Here is a 25,690-nt window from a genome sequence, read left to right as displayed (position 1 = left end):
AGAGTGCTACCAACACAGGGAAACAGAGAAACTGACTTGTGTATGAGGCAGGAGAAATAAGGGAGACAGGAATTGACTATTGAGATAGAGGTGAAATTTAATATTTAATTAATATTTTGATGTTTGTCAATATCGCTCAGTCTGTATGAGTTTTGAGCATTGATTTTTTTCATTGAGGTATAGTACAACTTACAGTCACTTGGGAGCTTGCAATATCATTTTCTATCTTCAAAGGCTCTCTCTCTCCCAACAGGGTTTCTCCATGTATCCTTGGCTGTCTTGGACTCACTTTGTAGACCAGGCTGGCCTCAAACTCACAGAGATCCACTTGTCTCTGCCTCCCTGAGTGCTGGGATTAAAGGCGTGCGCCACTGTGCCCAGCTTTTAAAGGCTTTCTTATGATAAGTTTTGTATGTTTGCTTCCAGGGTCTCAGGCAGGGTACCATTGCTCACAGTCTCTCTTCTCTGTATTAACAGAAGCTTCTCAGTCTCTCTGCCTACTTGCCCGTTTCTGAGGGAAGCTAACCTGGTTGCTGGGCACTCATCACAATTAGATTCTGTGCCACTTTGACTGTTTTCCTAAAGCTTTTGACATTTGTATTGATTATAATGCTATTTACTTTCAATTAAAAAATCTTTATACTTAGTTTGGTGAGATGCCTTAGTGGGTGAAGGAAGGCACTTGTGGCCAAGCCTGACAGTTTGAGTCGGATGCCAGGGTCACACAGTAGAAGGAGAGAACCAGCGCTCCACCTACGGCAACTGCCCATCTCTTTCCCTCTGAATTTGTCTGTTCTCTAGTTTACATCATTGAAAGCTTACAGCATCTGTAGTATTGTACCTAGCTGATTTCACTTAGTGTAATCTTGGTCTTGCACATGTGTTCTTCAGCCAGAGGCTCATGTGGACCTTTTCTATAGATCATAGTTGCTGTGCCCCTTTCCCTCAACTAGGCTAGACTTCTGAGGAAAGGATCCAAGACTTCTTCAGGAAACTGCTTCTTGGTGTTGAACTGGTATGATAGGATTCTGCATGTTTCTTTCCCCTTACTCCTTGTTGCCTGTCATGTAATGTTTGAAACCATTGTATTGTATCCATCAAGTTTGTTTGTTTGTTTTTAGTATATTAAAGCACAAGGGTGAATGTTATCCTTATTTCTTCTTGACCAGAAGCAAAATCCTTTTTTTATTTTTCTTTCTTTCTTTTTCTTTTTTTTTTTTTTTGGTACTGGGAGTTGCACCCACCTGTTGGGTAAGCAAATTACTAGCCCTTTCTTTTTTATTTTCAGAGAAAGTCCTGATAAATTGCTCGGGTCAGCTGTCTCAGACTTGCCTCCTTTTGGGTCATCCTTTTGTGTAGCTGGGATTATAGGTATGTGCCACCATGTACTTCTAAAAATGAATTAGACTAGTAAATACTTTTCAGACCTTTGCCTTTTCCTTTTCATTTATGTGTCTTTGGTAGAACTGAAGTGTTGTACAGTTGTAGGCTGTAACCAACTGGTAGGCTCTTAAGTGTTGATTTAGTACAGGAAAAACAACAAGGTTAGCGCACATCATTGGTTAAGTCTGCCTGCAAACGGTGCAGAGGAGAATTTTTTCCTCTGTGGTGTCACATCTGAGCTGCTTCCACTGACTGGAGGTCCTAGATAGGCATTAGGGAGATAATTGGTGAGTGTAGTTTAACAGCACTGCAGTCAGTGAAATACCAAATCCTACAATAGTAGGTTTGTTGTTTTTTATACTTCCAGATACAAAAGAATTTTCCAGAATATTTCCTGCTATTATGTTGAAATACATGTTTGGGTAGTACTACATTTGTTAGTGGCTTTAAATGGCAAAGAGAATTATGTTATGCTCTGTATGTCCTCTGGAATTTATCTCACCATATTGTAGTATTTTTATAATTAGTTTTGAGTTGTAGTTAATAAATTAGTATATTATCCACAATTTACAATAGCAGTTACATAAATCTCTCCCTTTTCTTCTCTTATACTAGTGTAAATGTTATGAATAAGATTTGAGAGGAACTTTTATAGAACTTTTAATGGGCTTATGTATATATTGGATAGCAATTTTTAATTTCAGCTTGGAATAAAGAATTTGAAATAATGAAATGAATCAGGGCACACCAGGACAGTGATGGAAGGAATTAAACTCTGTTCATTTTATTTGAGTGATCATATTGTTTTATGGTAAAAACAGAATGTTTTACTTTAAGTGACAGTTATTTTGTAGTAAGAAATATCCTGAAATTATAGATCATTTTTCAGTTTTATATGCATTTCTGTCAGCTTAAAATAATTGCTGGTTTGGACGTTGCATGGGAAAAGAGATGAAGATTATGTTATTAACTTTGTAAGAAAGCATTTTTAGGTCATTGATCAGATGTATCGCTTAGAAGCAGTAGAATATTATAAAAAAGTTTAATTCCTGTAATATAAGCTCAGGCAAGAGATAAATAACTGTAAAGTGCTGGGTGTGGTAGTGCAGGTCTGTCTTTCCTATGCTTGGGCACTGGAGGCAGGCGCATTGGGAATCTGAGGCTAGCCTGGGCTATGTGAAACCCTGTAAACAAACAAACAGTAGACAGACATAATGAAAACTAAACTCCAAACTAAAATAAAACAAAAGCTCCAGAGACATAAGTTAATTGTTGAAAAAGTAAAATCTATGTTGAATGGCTCAGAGGGCCAGAGATAGGGTGCTGTCCAGGGAGTGCTAGTTGTGTTGCCTGTGAGCAGGAGATACAGGAAGAGTTTGAGCCTGGGAGGGCTGGAGCAGTTATTCTGTTTTGTTGTGGCTTCGGCGGAAGTATCTGGAGATATTCATTATGTTCCTACTGGGGCATCATATACATGTCCCAGTGTTTTCCACAAAACACCACTTAGATGAAGGGCCCTGTTCTGTTACACACAGGCATAGGGCATATACTTTTGGAAAGCTAACTGAACTAATTCTGTCTGCTATAGCTAAACCTCTAAAGAGCTGTATTACAATTAAGATTCTCATCATTCCTTGTATTTTCTGAAATTATTGTCTTACTTTGGCTGTAGTTTCAGCCAGAAGTAATAATGATTATAGTACCGCACTCTGTCCCACACAGTGCTAGGGACACTTTTCGTATTTGGACTCATTGGATCTTCAAGAGGATCTCATGAAGTCAGTCATACTCATTTTCACATTAAAAAACTTATTTATTTATTATTATGTATACAGTGCTCTAGCTACAAGTGCACCTGCCTACCAGAAGAGGGTGTCAGATCCCAGTATAAATGGTGTGAGCTACCATGTTGTTGCTGGGAATTGAACTCAGAACCTCTGGAAGAGCAGACAGTGCTCTTAACCTCTGAGCCATCTCTCCAGGCCCTCATTTTCACATTTTACAGACATCTGCTTGACAAATATTACACAGCTAGACAGTGGGGGAGGTAAGTTAAGTGCCAGAATCACTGCTTTAACCCTATTTTGTGCTATCTTGTTTGAGAGTAAAGAGTTAATAAAAATAAATCTTGTCATCAGTGTTTTATTTGTTTTAGTGCTGGGGATTGAATCCAGGGCCTGACACATTCGGGATGAGCTCTCTACCACTAAGGCATAGCGCCCTGCCACCCCTGTAACTTTGTACTTTGAGGCCAAGGCTCACTAAATGCCCAGGCTGGGCTTTAACTCAGTCTGTAGATTAGACAGGCCTTGACCTCCCAGTCTTCTTGCCTCGGTCTAGACTAGGAACAGTGGGGATTGCAGGCCCAGTATTTTCAGTGCTCTAAATTTTGTTTCAACAAAGTCATAGGTTACACATAGCTGTTAACTGTTAACAAGATGCTTGTTCAGTAGTTTTTAAAATTTCCACTAGAGGTCAGTCTATCACCTTGGAATATAAGTACTGTTGCTTTTTAGTCTTGAAAGTGAAATTTTTGTTCATTTAAGCAATGTATTATGGAAGAGACTAATGTAGCTGAATAAATTTTGAATTATAAACATAATCAAAGGATAATTTTTCATGTGTGGTGCTGTGGTCAAACTCAAAGCTTTACAAATGCTAGATAGAGAATCATTGCGCCACAGAGCTGTACCCCGAGACCTCAGAGTCCTCCTCACAGAAGCAGAAGCATGCATGACTATTATAAGATCCAATATTGGCTCAATGGATTATATTTGCAGAATTCAATCAAGATACCCTGGTGAAATGACATCTGGGATAGAAAGACTACTTATTGACCTTGATCTTTGTTTTCTATAAATTACTCACATTAAATATTAAACCATATTTTCATTACTAGTATTTTAAATTCCTCTTCTCAACTCATTTAATTCAGTCAAGGCTGTAAGACATACCCAGAGGGTATTGAAGCAGTGAAATTATTTGGTGCTCACTAAAGGATACTTTGATAATTTTAGGGCACTATGAATATAAGCTTTTTTTCTTAAAAGTAGCTTATAGAATTTTATTTCTCAGCACCTAGGTTTTAAAAATAGCATGGTGTTGGATTAAGAAGTTAACAGTCTTTTTTAGAAGCAACATTTTGAGCCTACCTCTGTGCTTGGGAAAGCAGTGTTTTATTGTGGAGGCATTACACATAGTTATTTGAAAGGTCTAGTTGGAACAGAGTAATTACCCACTTGCTCATGATGTTAGTAATGGCTCTGGCTACTGTAGGTTAAATAAAGCCTTTTAGTCAGCCTTCAAACTGACTGAAACAATCTCACTTGACTCCAGATTTGTCACACTGAGACTGAATGGCAGCATGCAGAAGAGTCTAGAACAAGGAGGGAAACTACCCACAGGACGGTGGATTGCGCAGGTTGTAGCATTGGATAGTCAGTAGGTTAAACCCAAGGGGCTTGAATGGAGTGGGGAGTGAGGGGGTCTTGTAGACAGGGATCTGTAGAGCAGACAGGATAGAAGAACTACAGGAAAACAAGCTGCCTCTAAGGCCACGAAGTCTCCAGAGGCAGCAGAGGACAAATGAAGAGGAGGGCAAGAGCTAGCAATTTCTCAGCAGTCTTAGCCATGCTCTGTAACTACTCTGTGCCAGCCACCATGCCAGGAGCTTTAGTGCAGTCCCATTTTCTCCTTCCAGGAGCCGTATGGTATACTAATCCCTCTTTACAGACCTGATGACCGAGGCTCAAAGACTTTCTTTCAACAACTCACTAAACTGAGATTTGAACCCAGGGCTTGTGACTCAACCATTAAACTCTGCTGCCTCATCCCTTATTTCTTTTGCTCCAGTTCCCCCTCCTGTCTGCAGTGTAAAGATAGCTGTAGGCTTACATGCAGGGTGAAATTAACCCCACAGGTAAACCTAAATTACAACAAAGGCATAGGGTTATAACTTTCAGGGAGGCAGATTGGGGATATTTTTGTTAAAAATTGGAGGTTTCTCAACCTTTGCCTAGAAATCACCATGAAGACCTCCGTTCTCTGATTAGAGGGTGGTGGCTCTGTCGCCTGCACTTCTCACTACTTTGTTGTTTTTCCCTTCTTCTGAAATCCTCTAATTATCTGACTAGGTGTTCCCTCTGTTGGCTTGGTTTTTCACAAATGACACTCGTGGAGGTGCCTCTCAAGGACTTTACAGAGTCTTAATAGGCAGCATAGTGGGCCAGCCAACAGCGAAGTTAGGGATCACGGGTTTGGGCTGTCGGTGTACTTTTGTCACTTTATTTTTACACCTGCAGGCAGCAGTGCTTCTGAGACCTTTCCGTCTTTTAAAGATAGCTTTGATCCTGATCTCTTTCTGCTTGGGATATGTTTTTGAAGAGGTGAGGACAGAATGTCAGCTTTCTTCTCCCAAAGCACTGGTCGCTGAATTTCCCCTACCATCCAGGACTTTCATCATTCCCTCCGTGTTGATGGCTACACTAGACTTGGCGAATAGCACTGATCTTTTGTTTTTTGACCCAAGTGACTGGTTAATGGTAAAAGGTCCATCAGCTGAGAATGCTTTAATCAGGCCCTCTTTTTTTGTGGTTGAGTTAAGGTCTATCTTCGGTCAACTGTAAAAAGTCTTTCCCAAGTTTTTCCCCCCACTTTTTCTCCTGAAGTTGCTTGAAGGTGTATTAGGAGGAATACATCCGGGTTATCCCAGGCCAGGCAAATGGAAAGCTCTTCTCTTTAAATAGCTTTAATCTCTTGGTCAAAACTTTGATTTGTTTGGCAAAATAGCACAGAATTCTTACCCTCACCATAAGGTAGCCGCAGATCTCAAGGCCAGAACCTCTCAGCAGAGAGGGCCCAGCTGAAGCCGCAAGGCCAGAGTGCCTGCTTTCTTCTGGATGGAGTTGGGGAGGAAATAAATTACTTATATCTGTTTTAATCTGCAAGGGCCCAAAAGTCTTTCTTTTTTTCTCTTTTCTGTTTAATAGGGAGAGAAGCAGCTAGACACGAAATACCTAGGCTCCCCACAATGGATCTGGCAACTCACTTCCGCCTGCACCCTCCTCAGCTAGCTTTATGGCTGCCTTTGTACTGGCCTTCACACTTCCCAAGTCATACTACAAACAGAAATCTGATCATACCATTCCGTTCCCAGAACTGATTTGTCAGTTTGCATTGCTCTTACAGTACGGCTGCACATCTGTAGTTTATGGGCCCTAACGGTCCTTCTCTCTTACTGAAAACAGTGTAGTTGGAAGTACCGCTTCATAGTCCACCTGGGCACCCTGACTTCCTCAGATCCATGCTTCTTTATAAAAGCACTCTTTCTATTATGAAAAGAATTCATCACTGCCCTTTGCATCCCTGCTTGGATAGCTTTTTGGGAAATTCAGGTGTAATCACACCTTTAATTAGCAGGTTCATTGCATTACTCTTAATATGATTTTCTTTTCCTTTTCCTTTCATTGAAAGGAGCTTTTCATACACACACACACACACACACACACACACACACACACACACACACACACGTATATATATATTAGTAGCATTTGATTTTACCCTAGGACCTTAGGCTGCTTAGTCTCAGATCCTTGGTTAGTTATAGCTTCCATCTCATGGAGTGGGCGTTAAGTCAAATCAGATATTGGTTGGTTAGTCCCACGAGCTTTGTGCCATCATTGCACAGCATATCTTGCAGGCAGGACACCACTGTACACAAAAGGACCTGTGGATGTGTTGCTGTTTATGTTTCTACTTTGGCAGCACGCAGAGTGCCTTCCTGTTCCAAAGACACTAGCCCCTAGGGGTGGAGGCTCTGTGTAGGCACCAGCTGGCCTTCTCCATGTTCAGTGATGTGTGTAGGCATTGTCTTCAGCAATGGGACCTTGCCTTAGTTTGTGGAGAGAACCAGTACTCTTGGCAACAGACTGGGTTGTTTGGACCCCTTAGGCCAATGACTCACTTAGATGTAACTCAGTTCTGGTACTGGAAGTTTCATTTGGTGACAAGAAATGTCCAGTTGGGGTCTGTGTCTACCTGTTACTTGATGATTTCATTTAGATCATATATGTGTATATTTTACAAACCTTGTGCTATGTAAGGTTTCATACTACCCCTCAACTGGCCTTTACTTTTAGCTGCTTCTGTCTGTATTTTCTCCTTGTCCTCCTTCCCCCTCTGCATTTGATCCTGCCCATAGCTATGCTATTTCCCTTTCCTAGGGAGCTCTATCTGCCACCCCCGTCCCTTATTCTATACCTAACTTTTGTGGTTCTATGCATTTTAGCCTGATTATCATTGACTTAACAGCTAATATCCACATATAAGTGGATACATATCATATTTGTCATTCAAATGATTCTTTATAAAATAAAGAAAATGAACTTCAGGACAATTTCCTCTCCTGGAACTGAGAAAAACAGTTCAGGGTTTTTTCCACTAAAACCACCTCATCTCCATTTCTTCGGCTTTTTATTTATTTATTTATTTATTTATTTATTTATTTATTTTATGTATATATGTGCTCTACCTGCATGTACACCTGCATGTCAGAAAAGGGCATCAGATCCCATTATAGATGGTTGTGAGCCACCATGTAGTTGCTGGGAATTGAACTCAGGACCTCTGGAGGAGCAGACAGTACGCTTAACTGCTGAGCCATCCTTCCAGCGCTCCCATCTCCATTCCTTGAGTACTCTAGTCTCTGCTTATACCACTGCCTTGTATTCACTGTCCTGTTATCCTTGTGGTCATCTGTTTTAGGGCATCCTGTATCGTCCACCACAATATCAGCTCTCAGAATATGGGGACTAATCTCCATTGTTGCATCTTCAGTGCATTGCAGAGTGTCTTGTGCGTAGTTAGCATGCCAAGTATATTTGATAGTGAGTAGCTTCTAAGTTTCAGAGTAAATAGTCTAAGATTTCAGGAGCTATTCAGAAAAGTAAAGGCATGCCCGTTATATTATTTCCTGTTATGAAACCAGTACAAAATCAGCAGATAGAATCAACATGTGTTTAATTCTGTTTCAAAGAAAAAATGATCCATGAGACTACAAAGTAGCTCAGTTCAAACTATGGACTAGTACACTGGGAGTCTGTAAATTGAGGAGGCCAAACACTGATGTTTCTTCAGATTGTAAACAATGGAAATTTTACTAAAACAAAGTGAAAAGTTGCATTGTCTCATCCTGTGATGTGTAAGAGTTGAGGCAGGTCCTAGGGAAAACTGGAAAAGCCTCAACAGAGTCAGTGTGGTATCTCAGTAGTAAGAAAGGTGAGGCCAAGGGGCAGTATCTTTGTACTTGTCTTCTAACCTACATGGAATAGGAAGAAAGAAGAAAACATGATGGTGAGCACAGCACAACTTGACCAGACTCAGATCAACAAAAGTGAAAGAACAATACATTAACAAGCCAAAGTTGACTAACCTACTATTCTAACCAAGAAGATGACACACATTTTAGACTAAGAATTCTCCTGAACTGAAAGGGACACACTTGTAACCTCAGCAACTCAGGAGGTAGAGGTAGGATGACTAGCAGCTCAAGTGCATTCTTGGCTACATAAAGAGTTTGAAGCCATTTTGGGATATATTAGACCTTGTCTATCACACATGCACGCATACACACACACACACACACACACATGCACCACCAACCAACCAACCAAACACCCCCTCCCCCCCAAAAAGAAAAGAGAAAACAAAACAAAAGTCTGGGAATATAGTGTAGTTGGTAGAGTGCTTGCTTAGCATGCTCAAAACCTGGGGTTTGATCTCTAGGGCTTCCTAAAACAAGGGTTGATTATACATGCTTGTAATATTAACACTCAGGAGGTAGAGGCAAGAAGATAAAAATGTTTGAAGTTCACATCAGCTATGTAGGGATTTGGAGGTCACCCTGAACTAGAGACCCTCTTTTAAAGAAACCAAAGAAACCAAAACCAACCAATAAAAATGCCCCCCTAACCAAAACAAAACTCACAACCACCACTACCAACAACAAAATAATAATTGTGAAAATTGTAAATTATAAAAATTATAAATTATTTTAGGAAATATACTTCAGGAAAATATTCACTTAAAGAAAGTGGAAAGAAACAGATTTAAACTGAATGAAGGCCTAAATGAGGGGGATGGAAGTAAGGGGTAAATAGGAGGGCAACTAACACTAAAGCCATTAGAGAAATCACATGGAAACCTACTACTGCAGAAGCTTCCTAAAATATATGTATCCATGAAAGGAATTTAAATGGAGTCACCTAATAATAGGAGAGAATGCCCCAACTAGACATCTTATACTACCAAGTCAAACCTCCAGTGCCAGGAATGGTTACATATTGTTGAGTTCTTGGCCAGAGGGGCCCCATGAAAACCCCCCAACAGCAAGGGTATTTCCAAGGCTATTGAGTAATCTCTACAACCTAATGGTAAGGTCTATCTCTGAAGACAACACTTACATATGTCATTGAACACAGATCAGTCAAGCTAGTGCCTAACTAGAAGCTTTGCCCTTTCTGACTAGTGTTCAAGGTACTGGTAGGTACATGAGAGGCACTGGAGGAGAAAGACAATTATCAATATCTTCTAGCTACAAACCCTGCGGCCTACGACAGTAACATGCCTGCATGATATATTGGCGCAGCAGTGGCACAAATGTTATGGGAGCAACCAACCACTTTCTGCCTGTATTTAAGGCTTTCTACATGAGATGGAACCCATACATGACACTACTAAAGTGGCCAAGAACCTGAGACTATATAGGTCATGGGCTTAAGGGAAAAGCCAATACTATTCTGCCTAAGGAGAATAGAAATAAAACGACTCCTAATAACATATTGCTATACCTATAGATCAGTATCTTGCTCAGTCATCATTAAAGAAGCTTCTTGCAGTAGCTGGTAACTTACAGAGAAACCCACAATTGGACAATGGAACACTTAGTGTTAAATGGGATGTTTTCATCAAAGCCCTGCCCTCAAGGCTCAGGGATCTATGCAGAAGAGAAGGTAGAAGACTGTAAGAGCCAGATGTGATGGAAACAGTGTCTTCTAGACATAACAGGACTGATGCACATATGAACTCTCAGACTGTGGCAGCATATAGAGGTTCAGCTAGATGGGATCCCAGTAAAGAGAGGGAGAAGTAGACATAGGCTTCCACCTCTAACCAAGTAGATAGCTGCAATCGATACCTTACTGGCAAAGGGGAAAAAAGCAGTTTTCTCCAATGGAGTTTCTCTGGGTATATTACAACTCAGGGCAGGCCCCATACCCAGGAGTAGTTGGCCAACACAAAGTAATCTCAATGGTATTTTTGTAGACATTTTGTATTTTTTTGGGGGGGCGTGCTTGGGTATTTAAAAATCTTACTGTCTTTTTTGTTTACTTTGATTTCTGTTTTTGAGGGGGGTTTGTGTGTGGTTTTTTGTTTTGTTTTCATTTTTGTTTTTTAAGAATGGGCATAAAATTGGTGGGTAGGGATATGGAAAGGGTTTGGGAAGAATTGGGAAAGATGAATAACATGATTAAATATATTGTATGAAAATTTTTGAAAAAAAACCAACAAAACTGGAATCAAGGACAACAAGGTGATGAGAATCATGGGATGTGAGGGTTCAGAGCAGTTGGAAGCCACATGCCATGCATGCATCATGGAGAAAGGTAGTGAGATCCAAATCAACATAAAGTGCAGAAAAAAGAGATTAAATGCTCTTACTTGAGGTGATCTTGAAGTCTGAGGTGCTCATTACCCCAAAGCCCAGCTATTCTTTTGCATTTCTTAGAGTCACATGAGGCACTCAGTTGTTTTTCCAAATAAAGTTTAAGTTAGACTTTTGCTGTAGGTATAACTAAGAGTTCTACTTATATATAGAACATATGTGTACTCTATATGTGTATATCATATACATCATAGACACATATAGCATAGATAAAGACAGGCAGAGAAAATCTAACATAAGTATTATGGAACCAGTATCTGTCACTGCTAAAGTTGCCAAGAACAAGGAAAGCAGAACAAATGAACAGCAAGGTTTCAGATACATGACGGAGGAAAAGTCTTCAGAAATTAAATAAATAGTTTTCAGGGCAAAAGGAAAGAGTGTTCTAGAAAACTGCATAAAAGTAGCAAGCAGTGTTCCCAAGCATTCAAAGACTATTGGCTGAAAAAACCCACCTTTATGAATAAAAAGAGACACAGGGAAGCAGAGGAGCAAAAGTGTGAAAGGACTGTCAGGGCATCCGGGATCTGTGTAGATGCTGAGTAACTCAAGTATAACTACCCTCAGGGAAAACAAGAAAGTGTAAAAATCTCTTAAAATTATCAACGAGGAAAAAGACTTTCTGCAACAGGATAAAACGTGGGTGAAACAGAACAGGTAAAGATTTGGTTATGAGGAACTTTTCATTGAAGGTAATGGCATCCGTAGATACAGCCCAATGATGATGAATTTGCTTGTTGGAAATTGTGGCCTGGCCACAGACCAGGCCGTCAATCCTGTGAGGCTTGTGTAGTTACACACTCTGTGCCTTGTAGGGTTTTTGGGAGGATTAGACTCAGAAATGTATGTGAGGTACTTAGAACTGTGCCCACAGTAACCACTCAATAACAAGTTATTGCTTAGTACTTTCATTTTAAGAATAAAGCATGGATTGATAGTTTTGTGATTTGGGGACAGAGAAGACCTTTGTAAGTGTAACACTAAACCCAATAAGAAAGAAATAAAGGGAAAGATTAATAATTTGACTTCACAAAAATGAAAAGCCTTTACATGGTAAAATAACCACGATAAAAATCAATGAGCAAGTGGTCTAGTGGGGAAGAACAGTTGCAATGTATTTGACAGAGCAGCAATTGGTATCATTAATACTGAGGGATCACTGATAAGTTGACAAGAAGATGAGTAAAAATCAATGTGAAGAGATGTTTTACAGAAAATGAAAACTTGAAAAAATAGTCTCACTTGTAATGAAGGAGATAGAAATTTAAGAAGGGTAAAATTAAGGAGGTGCTATTTTTCATTCCTCACATTGTTAAATACGAACATCTGACGGATCTGTGAAGAGGCACTTGTATTCATTCTTTCTATTTAAAAATGGAGGTAGGGATTAAACCTAGGGCTTCATGCATGCTAGGTAAGTGCTCCACTGCTGATGTGTAGCCCCAGCTTTCTTCCTTTGTATTTTGAGGCAGGGTGTCTCTAAGTTGCCTCAGACTCCCAAGTGGCTGGTATTACATGCCTACGCCACCAGCCATGGCTTCACATCCTTTGTTGAAGACAATTTGGCATTTGCTAAAATTGTGAGTGCTTATATATTTTTTAAAAAATATCTGAAATGGTACTGCTAAGAATAAATTCTCCAAATACATTCATCTTAATGTACAAATATGTAGAAAGGTTTATCACTAACAGAAGCAAATTGAAAAGAATTTACTTGACCATTGAGATGATGTTTTAGAGACCGTGTACAGCTTTAAAACATGTAAACATGTTCTGCTGGCCCCTGTTCGTGTGTCTTCTGTATTTGTGAATCCTGCATCTGTGGATTTAATTCTTTTAGTATATATACACACACATTCATATTATTAAACATATATAAAATAAACTACATACAATAGGAAGAACAACAAAAATCAGAAATTATGTTACATTCATAGTGTTTTGGCTATTTGTATTTGGCAAGCTTGAAGAAAACATCTTTCCTATCTTTGTGAGTCTAAAAATCTGAATGTAGATCAATATCTATCATATCTCATCACTAACAACTTAAAACATCTATCTAGGCCTAAAAATATCTTAACCCCTAAACTACTAAGCTTAATTGTAAGACTAAACCATCTGGTTTTCAATCCTATCAGAGACCTGAAAAGGAATAAAATTAATTACCTAAGTAAACAGGAAGTGCAGGAAGTAGCTTCCAAAGTGAAAAAAAAAATGACAGAGATAGTTTGTTACCTGGACAATCACCCAAAACTCTATAATATTGGCGCATCATCTTCAGCCTTCTGGTCCAGTATATCTGACATATATTTGTGAGGCAGGAACCATTGAGGACTTTTTTTTACTCTGTCTTGGCAGAGTTTGTCTGTCGACTCTGCCTTCATACAAGCTTACCCATTTTTGGGCAGAATTCTGTCAGTGGCCGAAACGCCATTTTGCCCCGTGGCTGGTTTGCCACATTTTAAGCCATCTCCATAAGGAGGTTCTTTGATGCTCATCATCTTCTTAGAGGTAGGCTGGGTGTTGCCAGGAGTTAACCTGTCTTATTGTCAATGAATCTTTAAAATAAAAAAAACATCTTTAAATGCCATATTCTGTAGGTCTCTGAGGTTTTTGAAGACCTTATCTATTTTTACCTTATCTATAGAATCATATCTATCTGTTAAACCTAGAATATATATTCTTGTAATATAAATGGACTAGTAATTGACATGACCATGATTTGGTCAACTAACAACTCGTATAACTTACTTATCCTAAAAACCTGCAATAGCACTTTCAAAGTATTGGAGGGAAACCTTGTATTCTACTTGAGTGGTATGGGTGCAATGCCTCATGTCACAGTAGAAATATATATGTGTATATATATATTATGTATGAAGAATAATGTTAAAGTTGAATTCTATACCAATGTATCAAAATTAAACTTATTTTGTATCAATACACAAATGCATGCCTTTAATCCCAGCACTCGAGAGGCAGAGGCAGGCGGATTGCTGTGAGTTCAAGGTCAACCTGGTCTGCACAGTGAGTCCAGGATCACCAAGGCTAACCAGAGAAACCTTGTCTTGAAAAATGCAAAAAAACCCAAAACCTAAACCAAACCAAACCAAAACAAACAAAACTACAACAACAACAACAAACTCCAAACCAAACCAAACCAACAACAAAAAGCCTTGTGGGCACAATTAAGGCATTAAGTTGAGGAGTAGATTCAATAATCTACTTTTTGTCTTATCATCTCTATATATTTCTATATTCCCCCTTTTTTATTTTTAGCCCCTATCTCCAAACCTAAGAAAGAAAGATATAGGAAAAGAGAGACATCCTTGGGACCAACCTCATTTTCTCTCTGAATAAGACCAATAATAACTTATAACCAACTCTCAATGAAAATAAACATCTATAGCCCAAGAAAGCAACCAAAAACCCTACCCAACCCCCCTTAAGGGAAATGGGACATCCTTTTCTTAAGGTTTCTTCTGGCTGATTTGGGACAAATAATACCTTTGTAGAGGCCCAAATAAAATCAGCAAAAAATGGTTAAACAAGCTAGGAATAGCATTTGTGGTCCAGCTTCTAAATGTTGAGAAACTCCAGGCTTAATAGAAGTCCTGTTGTGTGACAGTCTGAAATGCTGGACCAATTGGGATCAGAAGCTTTCTTCAAAGCTGTCCTGTTCTGATGAGGAACAGCAACTGAAGCACTTGGTGCTGGAGCATGAAGGATGCAACATGTCAGCATCGAACATGCTGGGAGGAGTGAATCCTGTCAGGTCTGATCTAGTGTTAGTGTCCAGTTCTTTTGTTCTGAAAAACATATAATTTCTCACAAGCGTTATACAGTCCTACAATTATAATTGTATGCGATGTGCGGGATGCACAGAACAATTAAGACTGGTTCTCTGCTCTCTGTATGAGCAGAAGGAGGACATCTGTAAATCTTCATTCATGCCGTATGAAGAAAGGCATCTAATAATAAGTCACAGGGATTCTATAACCAACAAGAAGCATTGTCTGTGCCTAGACATTTGTGCCTCAGCTAGTCTCAGAGCTATTCCCATGTAGTGGGATTAGCATTATAAATTACCTGTTTGCAGTTTGAGTTCTTTAATCCCAATTGTAACCCCCTCCCTCATCGCCTCCTGATCCCACCCTTCTATGGATTTAACTGAATATGGACAGTATGTATTTGAGAAAAAGTCACATTTGTAATGACTATGTGGAGACTTTCCCCTTGTCATTATTCCTTAACTTCTATAGTGTCACGTTGTGTTAGATATTACAAATAGCCAGTAGATTATTTAAAGTATATTGGAGTATACAAATGTTGTATCATTTTCTAAAAAGGTCTTGAGCATAATAGATTTTTGTTATAGGGAATTCCTCATGTATCCTGAGGGATGACTATATATTGATAATAGTAAAATGGTTAGTCTTTAATGTCTAGGAGAAAAGTTACATGAGATTAGGTATATCATGAACTTATTCACTAAAATAATACATAATTTTTATGTTTATATATGTATAGAAAATTTCTAGAATGTTTTATGAGTACCAGAGAAAGTAGTGGTCTTTGAGGTATAAAAAGGAATGAAGATGCTTTGGACTTTAATTTCATTTGATGTGCTCTGGAGTTCTCTCTCTCTCTCTCTCTCTCTCTCTCTCTCTCTCTCTCTCTCTCTCTCTCTCTCTCTCTCTGTACGTGTGTGTGAGTGTGCAGGGTGTTTGTGCATGGACATGTAGAGGCTAGATGCTGATGTCCTGCATTTTCCTCAATCATTTCCCACCTTATGTTTTGTGATATGATTCTTACTGAATCTGGAGCTCACCAAGTCGCCAGGCTGGTTGGTCGGCCTGTCTCTGCCTTCCCAGCACTGGGATTATAGACATGTGCTGCCATACTCAGCCTTTCTTTTATGTGGGTGCTGGGGATCATATTCAGGCTCTCATAGTTACATGGCAAGCACTTTATCTACTAAGCCATCATCTGAGTCCTGGTTATTCTAACTCTTATTATAGGAATTCTAACTTTATGGTCGCCCAAACCAAACCAAAGTGGTATTGCAATTGGTGGTGTCTATGATGACTTTGAAAATGGGGGATAAAAGTCTTTAAATATCAAAGTGAATCAAGTGAATAAGACCTTACATTGTATGAAGCACTCAGGTAAAAACTCTTCATACTTGTGATACAGATCATACCTCATAATTCTGTAAGCAGAGGTGCAGGCATGCCTCCTGGCCCTTAGCTTTCCTAATCAAAACCAGATGAAGCGAGATCTAATGAGTATTTTCACTGCTTGACCGCTGTTGGGATCCTATGTCAGCAACAAGTACCAAGGGCAAGAAACAGCTATTGCCAAGGTTTGTGGGTTTGGCCTTGCTACTTGTTGGCTATGTGTTTGGTTTATTATGACAGTGGCTGCTTGAAGGAGTTGGAAATCTTTGACCGAGTATGTTGGTGAGACACAGATAGTGCTAGGGAAGGAAGACCAGTCTCCTTGAGCAGAAGCTAGCATTGATCAAATGCGATTTCCCTGTGACAGTTGACTATTTGAGGCTGTGTACTTGCCACAGTCAAGGCAAGACCTTATGAAGAGTGTGCTTTTGCAATGCAGACCTCAGCATTTTCTAGAATTTGCCCATATTTTATATATATATATATATATATATATATATAAAACTATGTAGGAATTTGACTTTTTTCCATTTAGAGAGTCTGTTATCCTTCAGAGTTTGGTGATTCCATTGGGGACAAGACGTCAGAACACAGAAATGATTGTTCGATCTACTTGGAGTAAGCAGTTTGAATTTGAAACTCTTAAAATATTTTTTAAAATGGTGACTTTTATGGGATGCATCTGACATATTAGGAAACAATTTGAAAATTAAATGAACTTAAGGTTTGCTTATGTGCAATTTCTTCAGTGAGGAAACCGCAGCTGACCACACAATATGGGGCCCAGTACAGCCTAACAGTCCAAGAACACAACCCACACCTACAAGGGCGCACACTGTTTCTACAAGGGGCCTCAGCTCACTGCACATTGTAACCACGTGCACCCCTTCTCTGGTGTTAGGCCTCTCCCTTAGATTTCAAATAGCTTGCCTCCCTCCAACACTTCACAATGAACTCACCCCACACCCAACATAAACTTCACATCTTTTTAAAGGTGTGGAGCTGTGCATTTCTGTTTGCTTCCTAACCATTTAATATGTTCAAAGCTGTAGTATTATTTTTATTCAGTTCCTATGTAGTATGTGTGCTCTACTAGCTTGTGTTCCTAACTGCCTCCCCTGTGAGTCCTATGTTTCTATGGTGTGATTTTTGTACAGTGTAATGATTATTGAAACCAGCTATCTGTTTATAGCAAAGCTGACTATTTTCTTGAACAAAATTCTGTTGGTACTTTCCCTTTTCAATTGAAGTTTATGCGTTCAACCTGATGTATAAAATCCAATTGCCCAAAATGAGTGATAGAAATTTCATTTTCCCTTTGGTGCACACACTCTGTTGTGCCAAGTTAGTTCAGCATTTTCAGTTGTATACCAACTCCTCTAGATCCTTGCTGACAGCTGGTTTGGCCTTCCGAGTTCATGTGTACCAGCAAATTGAGTGATTTTTCTATATTACACTTTGTAAAGGGTATCACCTTGAAATAAGGCCCCAGGTGGCTCAGGTTGGACTTGTGTGCACTCCTCTAGACTTCTGTGACTTAAAGTACATTATGTTGCTAGTCTTCTCCATGCTTTCTACATGGCAAAAGCCTCACACCAGGTTAGTGCCACATGCTACATAGACATAAGCACCATGTAATGGAAACTGAGTCAGAACTATTTGTGAGTCAGCCCCCACTTGCTCTCATCCTCCCTTTCAGTGATGATTTAGATGAAATAAAGTCAAATTGAAGGTTGAAGTTCTTATAGTGGTTCTGACATGGTATTCACAGATGAAGGATCCGAAGCCTGTACTTGCTGTCTTTATAGCAAACCCACAATGGCTGCGTCTACTCCAGTCTGTTCCTTATTCTTGCTCAAGTAGTAGTTGAACTGTGAGTTGTCTCCATTAAAACCTGGGTGATAGGAAAGCTCAGCCTTTCACTCTGAGTTTTAGCACATAGGAATTTGGCTTTGAGTTGAAATGTAAGATTTCTTTAAATTTTCTTTTTGAAATAATGTCTTTACTCAAGTACATACAGCAAAGAGGAACATTACTTAGCCAACAGCACATATAGCAGAGATAACTTCAAATCTCTTCTTTATTCATCCCCCTCCCCACAAAGGGTCTCACTGTTTAGTCAAGGCTGGCCTCCACCTCATGACCTTCCTCCATATCCATCCATTGTTAGCAGAATAAGTGTTTATTAAGTACCTACTATGTGTTATATAGTTTTAGACTCTGGAGGACACCGTGATGAGCAAAAATACAGTCCTTTCCTGTATAATCTAGCAAGGGACACAGACTTTAATTAATTGGTGACCAAATTATCTAATTACAAATTAGATAAGTGCTTTGAAGAGAAGCGAAAGCTTCTTTGAAAGAGAGAGACAGGGGACTTTGTTTGGATAAGTGATTTAAAAGGCCTTTCCGAGGAAGTGACATTTAAGCTGAGACCTGCAGGGTGAAGGGTTTACCGGAAGGGAAAGGGGGTGGAAGGCTTTCCAGGCAGAGGCAAGAGACTTTGTGATATCATTTTATAGTACTTATGACCTTTTTAGATGCTTATATAATTAGGTACTAGTCTAGGAGTGAGACAGTTTATAGAACTGTGTTACTGAAAAGATGCATATAAATTACATTTTTATAAATGAATTCCTGAATTCCTGCAGGCTTAGATTATATTCACTTGCTGTATCATCTGCATTTGATTGATGTTCAGTTACTTCAATTACTGCTAGATTGATCTTTCTAAAGCACAACTTTGATGATGCTTTTTCCTGCTTAGAAATCTTTACCAGCTCCCCAATTACCCAATAAAATCTAGACTTCTCAGATCCTGGTCAAATTCTCCCAAATTGGCCCTGGTCTCCATAGCCAGCTTCAGCTTTAATTACTCCTGTCTCAGATGCATGACGTCTGAAGGAGAAGGGCCCTTTCCATGCCCACCTCAGCCCTTCCACCTCTCTACCCTCCTAAGAGTGTCCAAATCCTGAGCGATTCCCAGGCCACCTCTGATGTTGCCGTCCCCCCTCCAGGCCTTCTCTCACCACTCAGCTAGAAATCACATCTTCTCTTTCTCACTTGTATCGTTTTATTTTTCAGTGCTTTTAGGCACTTCTTCCGGCTTTTGTAAAACTGATAAATTATAATTTTATACATGTAAAGGATACAGTGTTTGTTCTGCTATAGCGTGGAATGGCTAAATCAAGCTAAGAAATCTGCCACCTATCTTCGTATGTGTGGTGAATCAATGAAATTTACCCAAATATTGAAGTCTACACTTCGGTATTAATACCTGTAGTTACCTTTATAGGCAATACATCTCTAAACTTACTCTTGTATGATTCTCTAACGTACTTTGACCAATAACCAACTTCTCATTACCGTCTTCTCCCACTCTCACCCCTCAACCTCTGGTAATAATCATTTTACTTTTTACCTCTGTGAGTTAGACTTTTTCAGATTTACAATTTAGATTATGCAGGTTAAAAAAACCAGTTTTGTGTGTGTGTGTGTGTGTGTGTGTGTGTGTGTGTGTGTGTGTGAGAGAGAGAGAGAGAGAGAGAGAGAGAGAGAGAGAGAGAGAGAGAGAGAGAGAGAGAGATGTGCCAAGTGCATGTGGAGATCAGAGGACAACTTGTACCAGTCGGTTTTCTCCTCCTCCTTACACAGGCCATCAGGCTTGGCAGCAAGTGCCTTTGTCTGCTGAGCTATCTTACTGGCCTTGAGAGATGATGTAGCTTTTGTCATTCTGTGACTTGCTTATCTCACTTAGAGTAATGTTCTCTTTATATATCATTGTTGTAAGTGACAAAATTTGTTCAAAGTTTCAATGTGTGACTTGGGATGGCAGTTGAAAATACTGAGCACTGAAAATGCATTTGATGCACCTAATCTGTGGAGCATTGTCTTTGTTAGGGTTTTTATTGCTGTGGTAAAACAGCATGACCAAAAGAGACTTGAGGAGGAAAGGGGTTATTCTAGCTTATGACTCTCAGGTTCATTATGAAAGGGAGTCAAGGAAGGACCTGGGGGTCGGGGAGGTGGGGAGTGGGGTGGCGCATGGGGCAGGGAGGGAGGGAGGAACTGAAGCCCAGGCATGGAGGGGTGCCACTTGCTTGCTTGCTCTTCATGATTTTGTCAGTTCACTTTCTTAGAGTACACAGGGCCACCAGTCCAGCGGTGGCACTGCTCACAGTGAGCTGGGCCCTTCCACATGGATCAGCAGTCAAGAAAAGGCCCCAGAGTCTTGCCCACAGGCCAATCAGGTAGAAGCACTTTCTCAGTTGGTGTTCCATCTTCCCAGATGACTCTAGTTTATGTTAAGTTGGCATAAAACTAGCCAGCTGATGGACTATCTGCATTATACATTTTACTATGTATGTTTACACGTAGGTGCACGTGTGAATGCATGTGTGCGTGTCAGAGGACAACTTTGATTGTCCATCCTCAGGTATCTTTCACCTGTTATTTGAGCTAGGGTTTCTTACTGCAAATAAGTACACTCCTTCCTTTGTTTAAAAATAAGTTAGCTCCTTCCTTTTCTATTTGTATCCACTTTATCTCCTTTACCTGTCTTAGTGCTCTAGCTAAGACTTTAAGCACTATATTGAAAAGAAGAGTATGGACATCCTTATCTTGTTCATGATGTTGGCTGTGGGCTTGCTGTATATTGCCTTTATTATGTTGAAATATATCCCCTATATTCTTGATTCTCTAGGGCATTTATCATAGAGGGATATTGGATTTTGTCAAAAGCTTTTTTCTTGCATCTAAGGAGATGATCATGTGGTCTCCAATCTTGTCTGCTTATGTGTGGATTGCATTTATTGATGTGTGTGGATTGAACCATCCTTGCATTCTGGGGTAAAGCCAACTTAACTAAGGTGGGTCATCTTTAGAATGTGCTTATGAATTTGATTTGCAAATATTTTACTGAGGTATGTGTGTGTGTGTGTCTGTGTGTTCCATAAAGATAATTCAAAAGTGTTCCTCCATTTTCTATTTTATGCAATGATTTGAGGATTAGTATTAATTCTTTGAAAGTCTTTTTAGAATCAGAGGTGAGTTCTTCTGGCTCTGGCATTTTTTAGTTAGAAGATTTTTAATTGCTGTTTCTAGCTTACCTTATTAATTGTCATGGGTCTGTTTAAATTATTTAATCCATCTTGATTTAACTTTGTCAGGCCATATACATCTAAGAAATTTAATCCATTTCTTTTGATTTCCAGTTTAGTGGAATATGGATTTTTGAAGTATATCTTTATAATGAATTTCCTCCCTTTTCATCTCTAACTTTATTAAGTTAGATCTTCCATCTCTATCTCTGTCTCTCTCTTCTGCTTAATTTGACTAAGGGTTTGCCAGTCTTGCTATTCTAATTTGTGCTTTCCAAATACTCTTGGGTGTATGGTCATCCACTGAAAGTAGTTAGCCTACCAGGGCCACACCCTTAAGGAAAACCAACTCTCCTTCCACAGAAGCCGTCAACTCTTAGTAACTTTTCAGTTAAGCAGGTTCATGCTTTTTCAATTGTGACTTTATAATGTATTTTGAAATAAGGGTTACAATATTTCTGGCTTTTACCCTCCCCTCCACTTACACTGTTTTTTTCTTTCTTCCTGTTTTAAAATTATTGCTAACGTGTTGTATACTTCTAACTAGATTAGTGCTGAAGGCCAACTTCTTGCTGAACCTTCGCCTCTCTCACTATGCTTATCACAGTCTTTGCATGTGGTAGGTTCTAGATAAAGTTTGTGGAGGGAGTTTATAAGCTAATTATCCATGGCTAGATTGTTCTTGAAAAGTATTGCTGATTTTTAAACAAAGATCAATTTTAATAAATGCACCAAGAGCCCAATCATGTACATGGCCTCTTTGTAATGCTAATGATTCGAAATTACTAATTTAGAATATAGGGTTACTCCGTCACTGGGGATCCATGTGTCTTTTTGGCCCATTTCTGTGACACTTTCTCATAGAAGATTTTCTGACTTGTAAATGGTGTTGTCATTTCCACTGTTGCCTCTCCTTGGAAGGTTTAGATGCTCATTTAGCTGTAAAAAGAAGAAAGGAACAAATCGCCATCCCCCTGCTTGTTGATTCCCCATGGGGAGAAATAGATTCGAAAGCACATCTCAGTAATGTGTTTACTCTGATTGTTTTGGTGTTTCTGTGCGTGTGGTCTAGATGGGCTTTGAATAACCCCATACTGAATTTCCTTTCCTTACTCATTGGTTCATCTGGACTTGTGCTTCTGGTAGACGGCTTCTTATTTGTAAGTTTTTATTAAAAACTGTTTCCCTTTAGAAGTTGTGCCCTTTACTTCTGTCTGAATAAACATTTGAATGGCTTTTAGATTGCTCTTCAGTTTAAAGAGATAGGTAGGACAGGTTGTGGCTTCAGATAATGTAGTTCTTGGGATATTTCTTATTGAAATAACATTATCTCAGACAGTATTTAACCATACAGGGCAATGATATGTTTTTCATGGAAGTAGTTTTCTCTAAGAATAACAAAGTACATAGCAAAGCAATGCATAAACATTTATGATGGATTTATTCTTCGTAATTCATGTAACATTACTGTTTTGGCTAGAAGCATTTCTTTGTAAGTCTCTTTCAGTTACATTGTTTTCCCATTTTGTAAGTAATAGAATATTTAAGAGGAAATTGCTCAGGAATTTTTTTATTTTTATGATCGTCTCTGTTCTTTTTGTAATTCTTTATTTCATTTTTTGAGATCATAATGTAATTATATTGTTTTGCCCTTCTGTTTCTTTCTCCCAGTCCTTCCACAAACCCATCCTTACTTTGTTTCAAATTTATGACCTTGTTTTTAATTAATTATTGTTACATGTATATATGCACATGCACATACATGTTCCTGCATATAACCTGCTTAGTCAGTAAAATGTTACTTGCATGCATGTGTTCAGGACTGACCCTTTGGTATTAGATGATCGATCAATGTGCCCTTCCCTGGGGAAGACTGTTTTTCCTGTTTTCAGTATTCTTTAATTGTCTGTAGTGTGTGTGTGTGTGTGTGTGTGTGTGTGTGTGTGTGTGTGTGTGTGTGTGTGTGTGTACTCTTCCTAGTCCACATTGGTATTGTACTTGTTCAGCTCACATTTGGGCAGTCATGTTGGTGAGACTTTATGGGTGTGACCTCTGATATTCTTAGGAGAGACAGTCTCACAGCAAAGTCCCTGTTCCTCTGTCTTTTACAATCTTTCCTCCCTCTTTTCCACATTGATCCTTGAGTCTTAGGTGTGGGGGTTGAGTTGTAGATGTGTTTTTTTGGAACTGGGATCTACCATTCTCAATGTTGGTTGGTTGTAGTTTTATGTAGTGGCTTCTTTGGTGGAAGAGAAGTTCATCTGTTTAAAGGTGAGGGCTACTCTTGTCTGCGGGTATTAGGATAAATATTTAGAGTGTATTTAGAGATTATTCTGGTTCAAGAAAGTAGTAGTTCTAGGTTCTCTTCCACGATCCATGACTTCGCTAGCTCTGGGTTGTTGCTTAGGTTTCCAGTACCACGCATGATTTCCCTCTTGTTGCGTGGGCCTTGAGTGCAGCTAGAGAGCTGTTGGTTGCTGCCAAGACAGGTGTAGCCCTGTTGCACTCCTAGGGTTGTGATGCTGGTTGTTGTGGTTCATAGGTGTTGCTCCCTCCTTTGGAAGCTTGCATGGCACTTCAGGTATCATGAAAGCTAATCTTCATGGAGGATGTTTTCAGGTCAGTTCCCATTTAGGGGCCTCTGCTGTTTTTAAAATTAATCTAAAATAATATATAGTTCTACATAACTTAATGAATAAATGTAAACTATAAGAGGCTCTTCTCAGTGGTAATTAACTTTCCTTCGAAAATTATTATAATGTATATTTACTAACAATTGAAAGAGCTGTAAAGCTGTAAAAGAAAAAAGTATGGATAAAGAGATAGCAAAACTAGACTTTAATTCTGGGGAAATTTCAAATGAGATTAAATTTGGAACATCAGAATTTAAAAATTTCTTTAAGATTGTTTTGAACAGAAAATTACAAATTATGTTAGAGAATTATAGAAGACCCTCTGTGTCCCTTTAACATTTTTCAGGTACATTGTGTACAGTTAATATTTTTAAGAATATTTCAGTTTTAGTTACTTGGTTTTAACTTGTGAATAAAAAAACCCACTTCACTTATCAATAAATGGGTCCAAATAAAATTATAGCTTTTAAATTATCATTCTCAAAACATATATTTCAAATGACATACATTCAAATCTACACCCCACATGTATATATACATTTTAGCCAGGCATATTGGCACATGACCATAATCCAAACACTGAGGTGGAAGAACTACAAATTTGAAGTCACACTGGGACATGGGTGTGTACGTGCACATGCATGCACACACACACACACACACACACACACACACACACACACACACCCCAAAGAAAGAAAGAGCTGGTTGAAAAGCCTCCATTTTGAGCTTTTAATCACTGAAGGCATTCAAAATATTGTCACTTGGTAACCTGAATAACACTTAAATGGCCAACATCCTGTCTGTCTTTTGGGTTCCTTGGAATCATTTAGAACCATATGGCTAATGTCCATGTGACTTCTACCCTGTTTGGCCCTACTTAGCAGCAGAGGAGATAACAAGTTAGAACCTTAAGAATAGAAATAGTCTTAATTAAGCAGCTTCAAAGGACATAAGTAATAAGACCCTACAGCAAGTGAAAATCACAGGTTTTATTTGTTAAAATTCATCAGCAAATATTTGCTCATTGTTTAAGCACACTCAGTGATGTGCTCATGTTGGGCCAGACTCTGTCGACCTTGGTACTATCTATATTTTGCACTGGATAATTCTTTGTCATAGGGTTGTCCTACTTATTATAGGTATTGAACAATACCCTTGATCTTTATCATTCAGATGCTAGTAGCACTTCCCCAGTTGTGACAGCTAAAAATGTCCCCAGACATTCCCAAATGTCCCCTAGAAGACAGAAGCACCTCTGTTTGTAAACCTGGTTTAGATGTCACACTTTATTTATTCACTGTTCGTGGACAGCATGTAAAGCAACAAGGATTGCTGTGGCGTTCTCACACTCCCCTCCCCCATTTCCTGCCTGCTTCCTGCCTACCCCGTCCATCCCCTTCCCACTTTCATAGATGATACACATTTGAAAAGAGAGAAAACTGAAGTGTATTTTGCATTGTTTTCATGTTTCAGATTTGGACATGCTCTTGTGACTTCTGTTAATATTTTCTGTGTATCACCTATCTGAAAGTGACTTTGGCTTATAATGGCATATGATGCCTGCCATGTTTACTACAGACCTATTGAAATTAATAGTTGATTTAAAAATGATCCAATAACATTAATAACCTTTTGAGTCAAAGACCTACTATTTCTTGATCTGTTTAA

General features: G+C 39.1%; 2 protein-coding genes across 7 annotated transcripts in view; one reads left to right on the top strand and one right to left on the bottom strand.

The window, feature by feature from the left end:
• The window catches only part of LOC311578694 (uncharacterized protein), a gene marked incomplete at its 5' end in the record, with an annotated part of 36,871 nt that extends 23,330 nt beyond the window's left edge, over positions 1–13,541 (bottom strand). The window contains one exon of the mRNA XM_084748729.1: positions 13,502–13,541. Coding sequence (XP_084604855.1) covers positions 13,502–13,541 — 40 coding nt within the window. The remainder of the gene's footprint in view (positions 1–13,501) is intronic.
• The window catches only part of STK33 (serine/threonine kinase 33), a 158,762-nt gene that overhangs the window by 11,282 nt on the left and 121,790 nt on the right, over positions 1–25,690 (top strand). The window contains exon 2 of one of the 6 annotated variants that reach the window (XM_084772526.1): positions 1,289–1,371. The exons of the other annotated variants lie outside the window; for them this stretch is intronic. The gene's annotated coding sequence lies outside the window, so the exon portion shown is untranslated. The remainder of the gene's footprint in view (positions 1–1,288; positions 1,372–25,690) is intronic. 6 annotated transcript variants of the gene reach the window in all.

Source organism: Acomys minous, assembly GCF_964271855.1.
Source record: "Acomys minous genome assembly, chromosome: 2".
Classification (NCBI taxonomy): domain Eukaryota; kingdom Metazoa; phylum Chordata; class Mammalia; order Rodentia; family Muridae; genus Acomys; species Acomys minous.
Note: the sequence above shows the minus strand (reverse complement) of the source record. Positions and strands in the feature narration are given on the sequence as shown.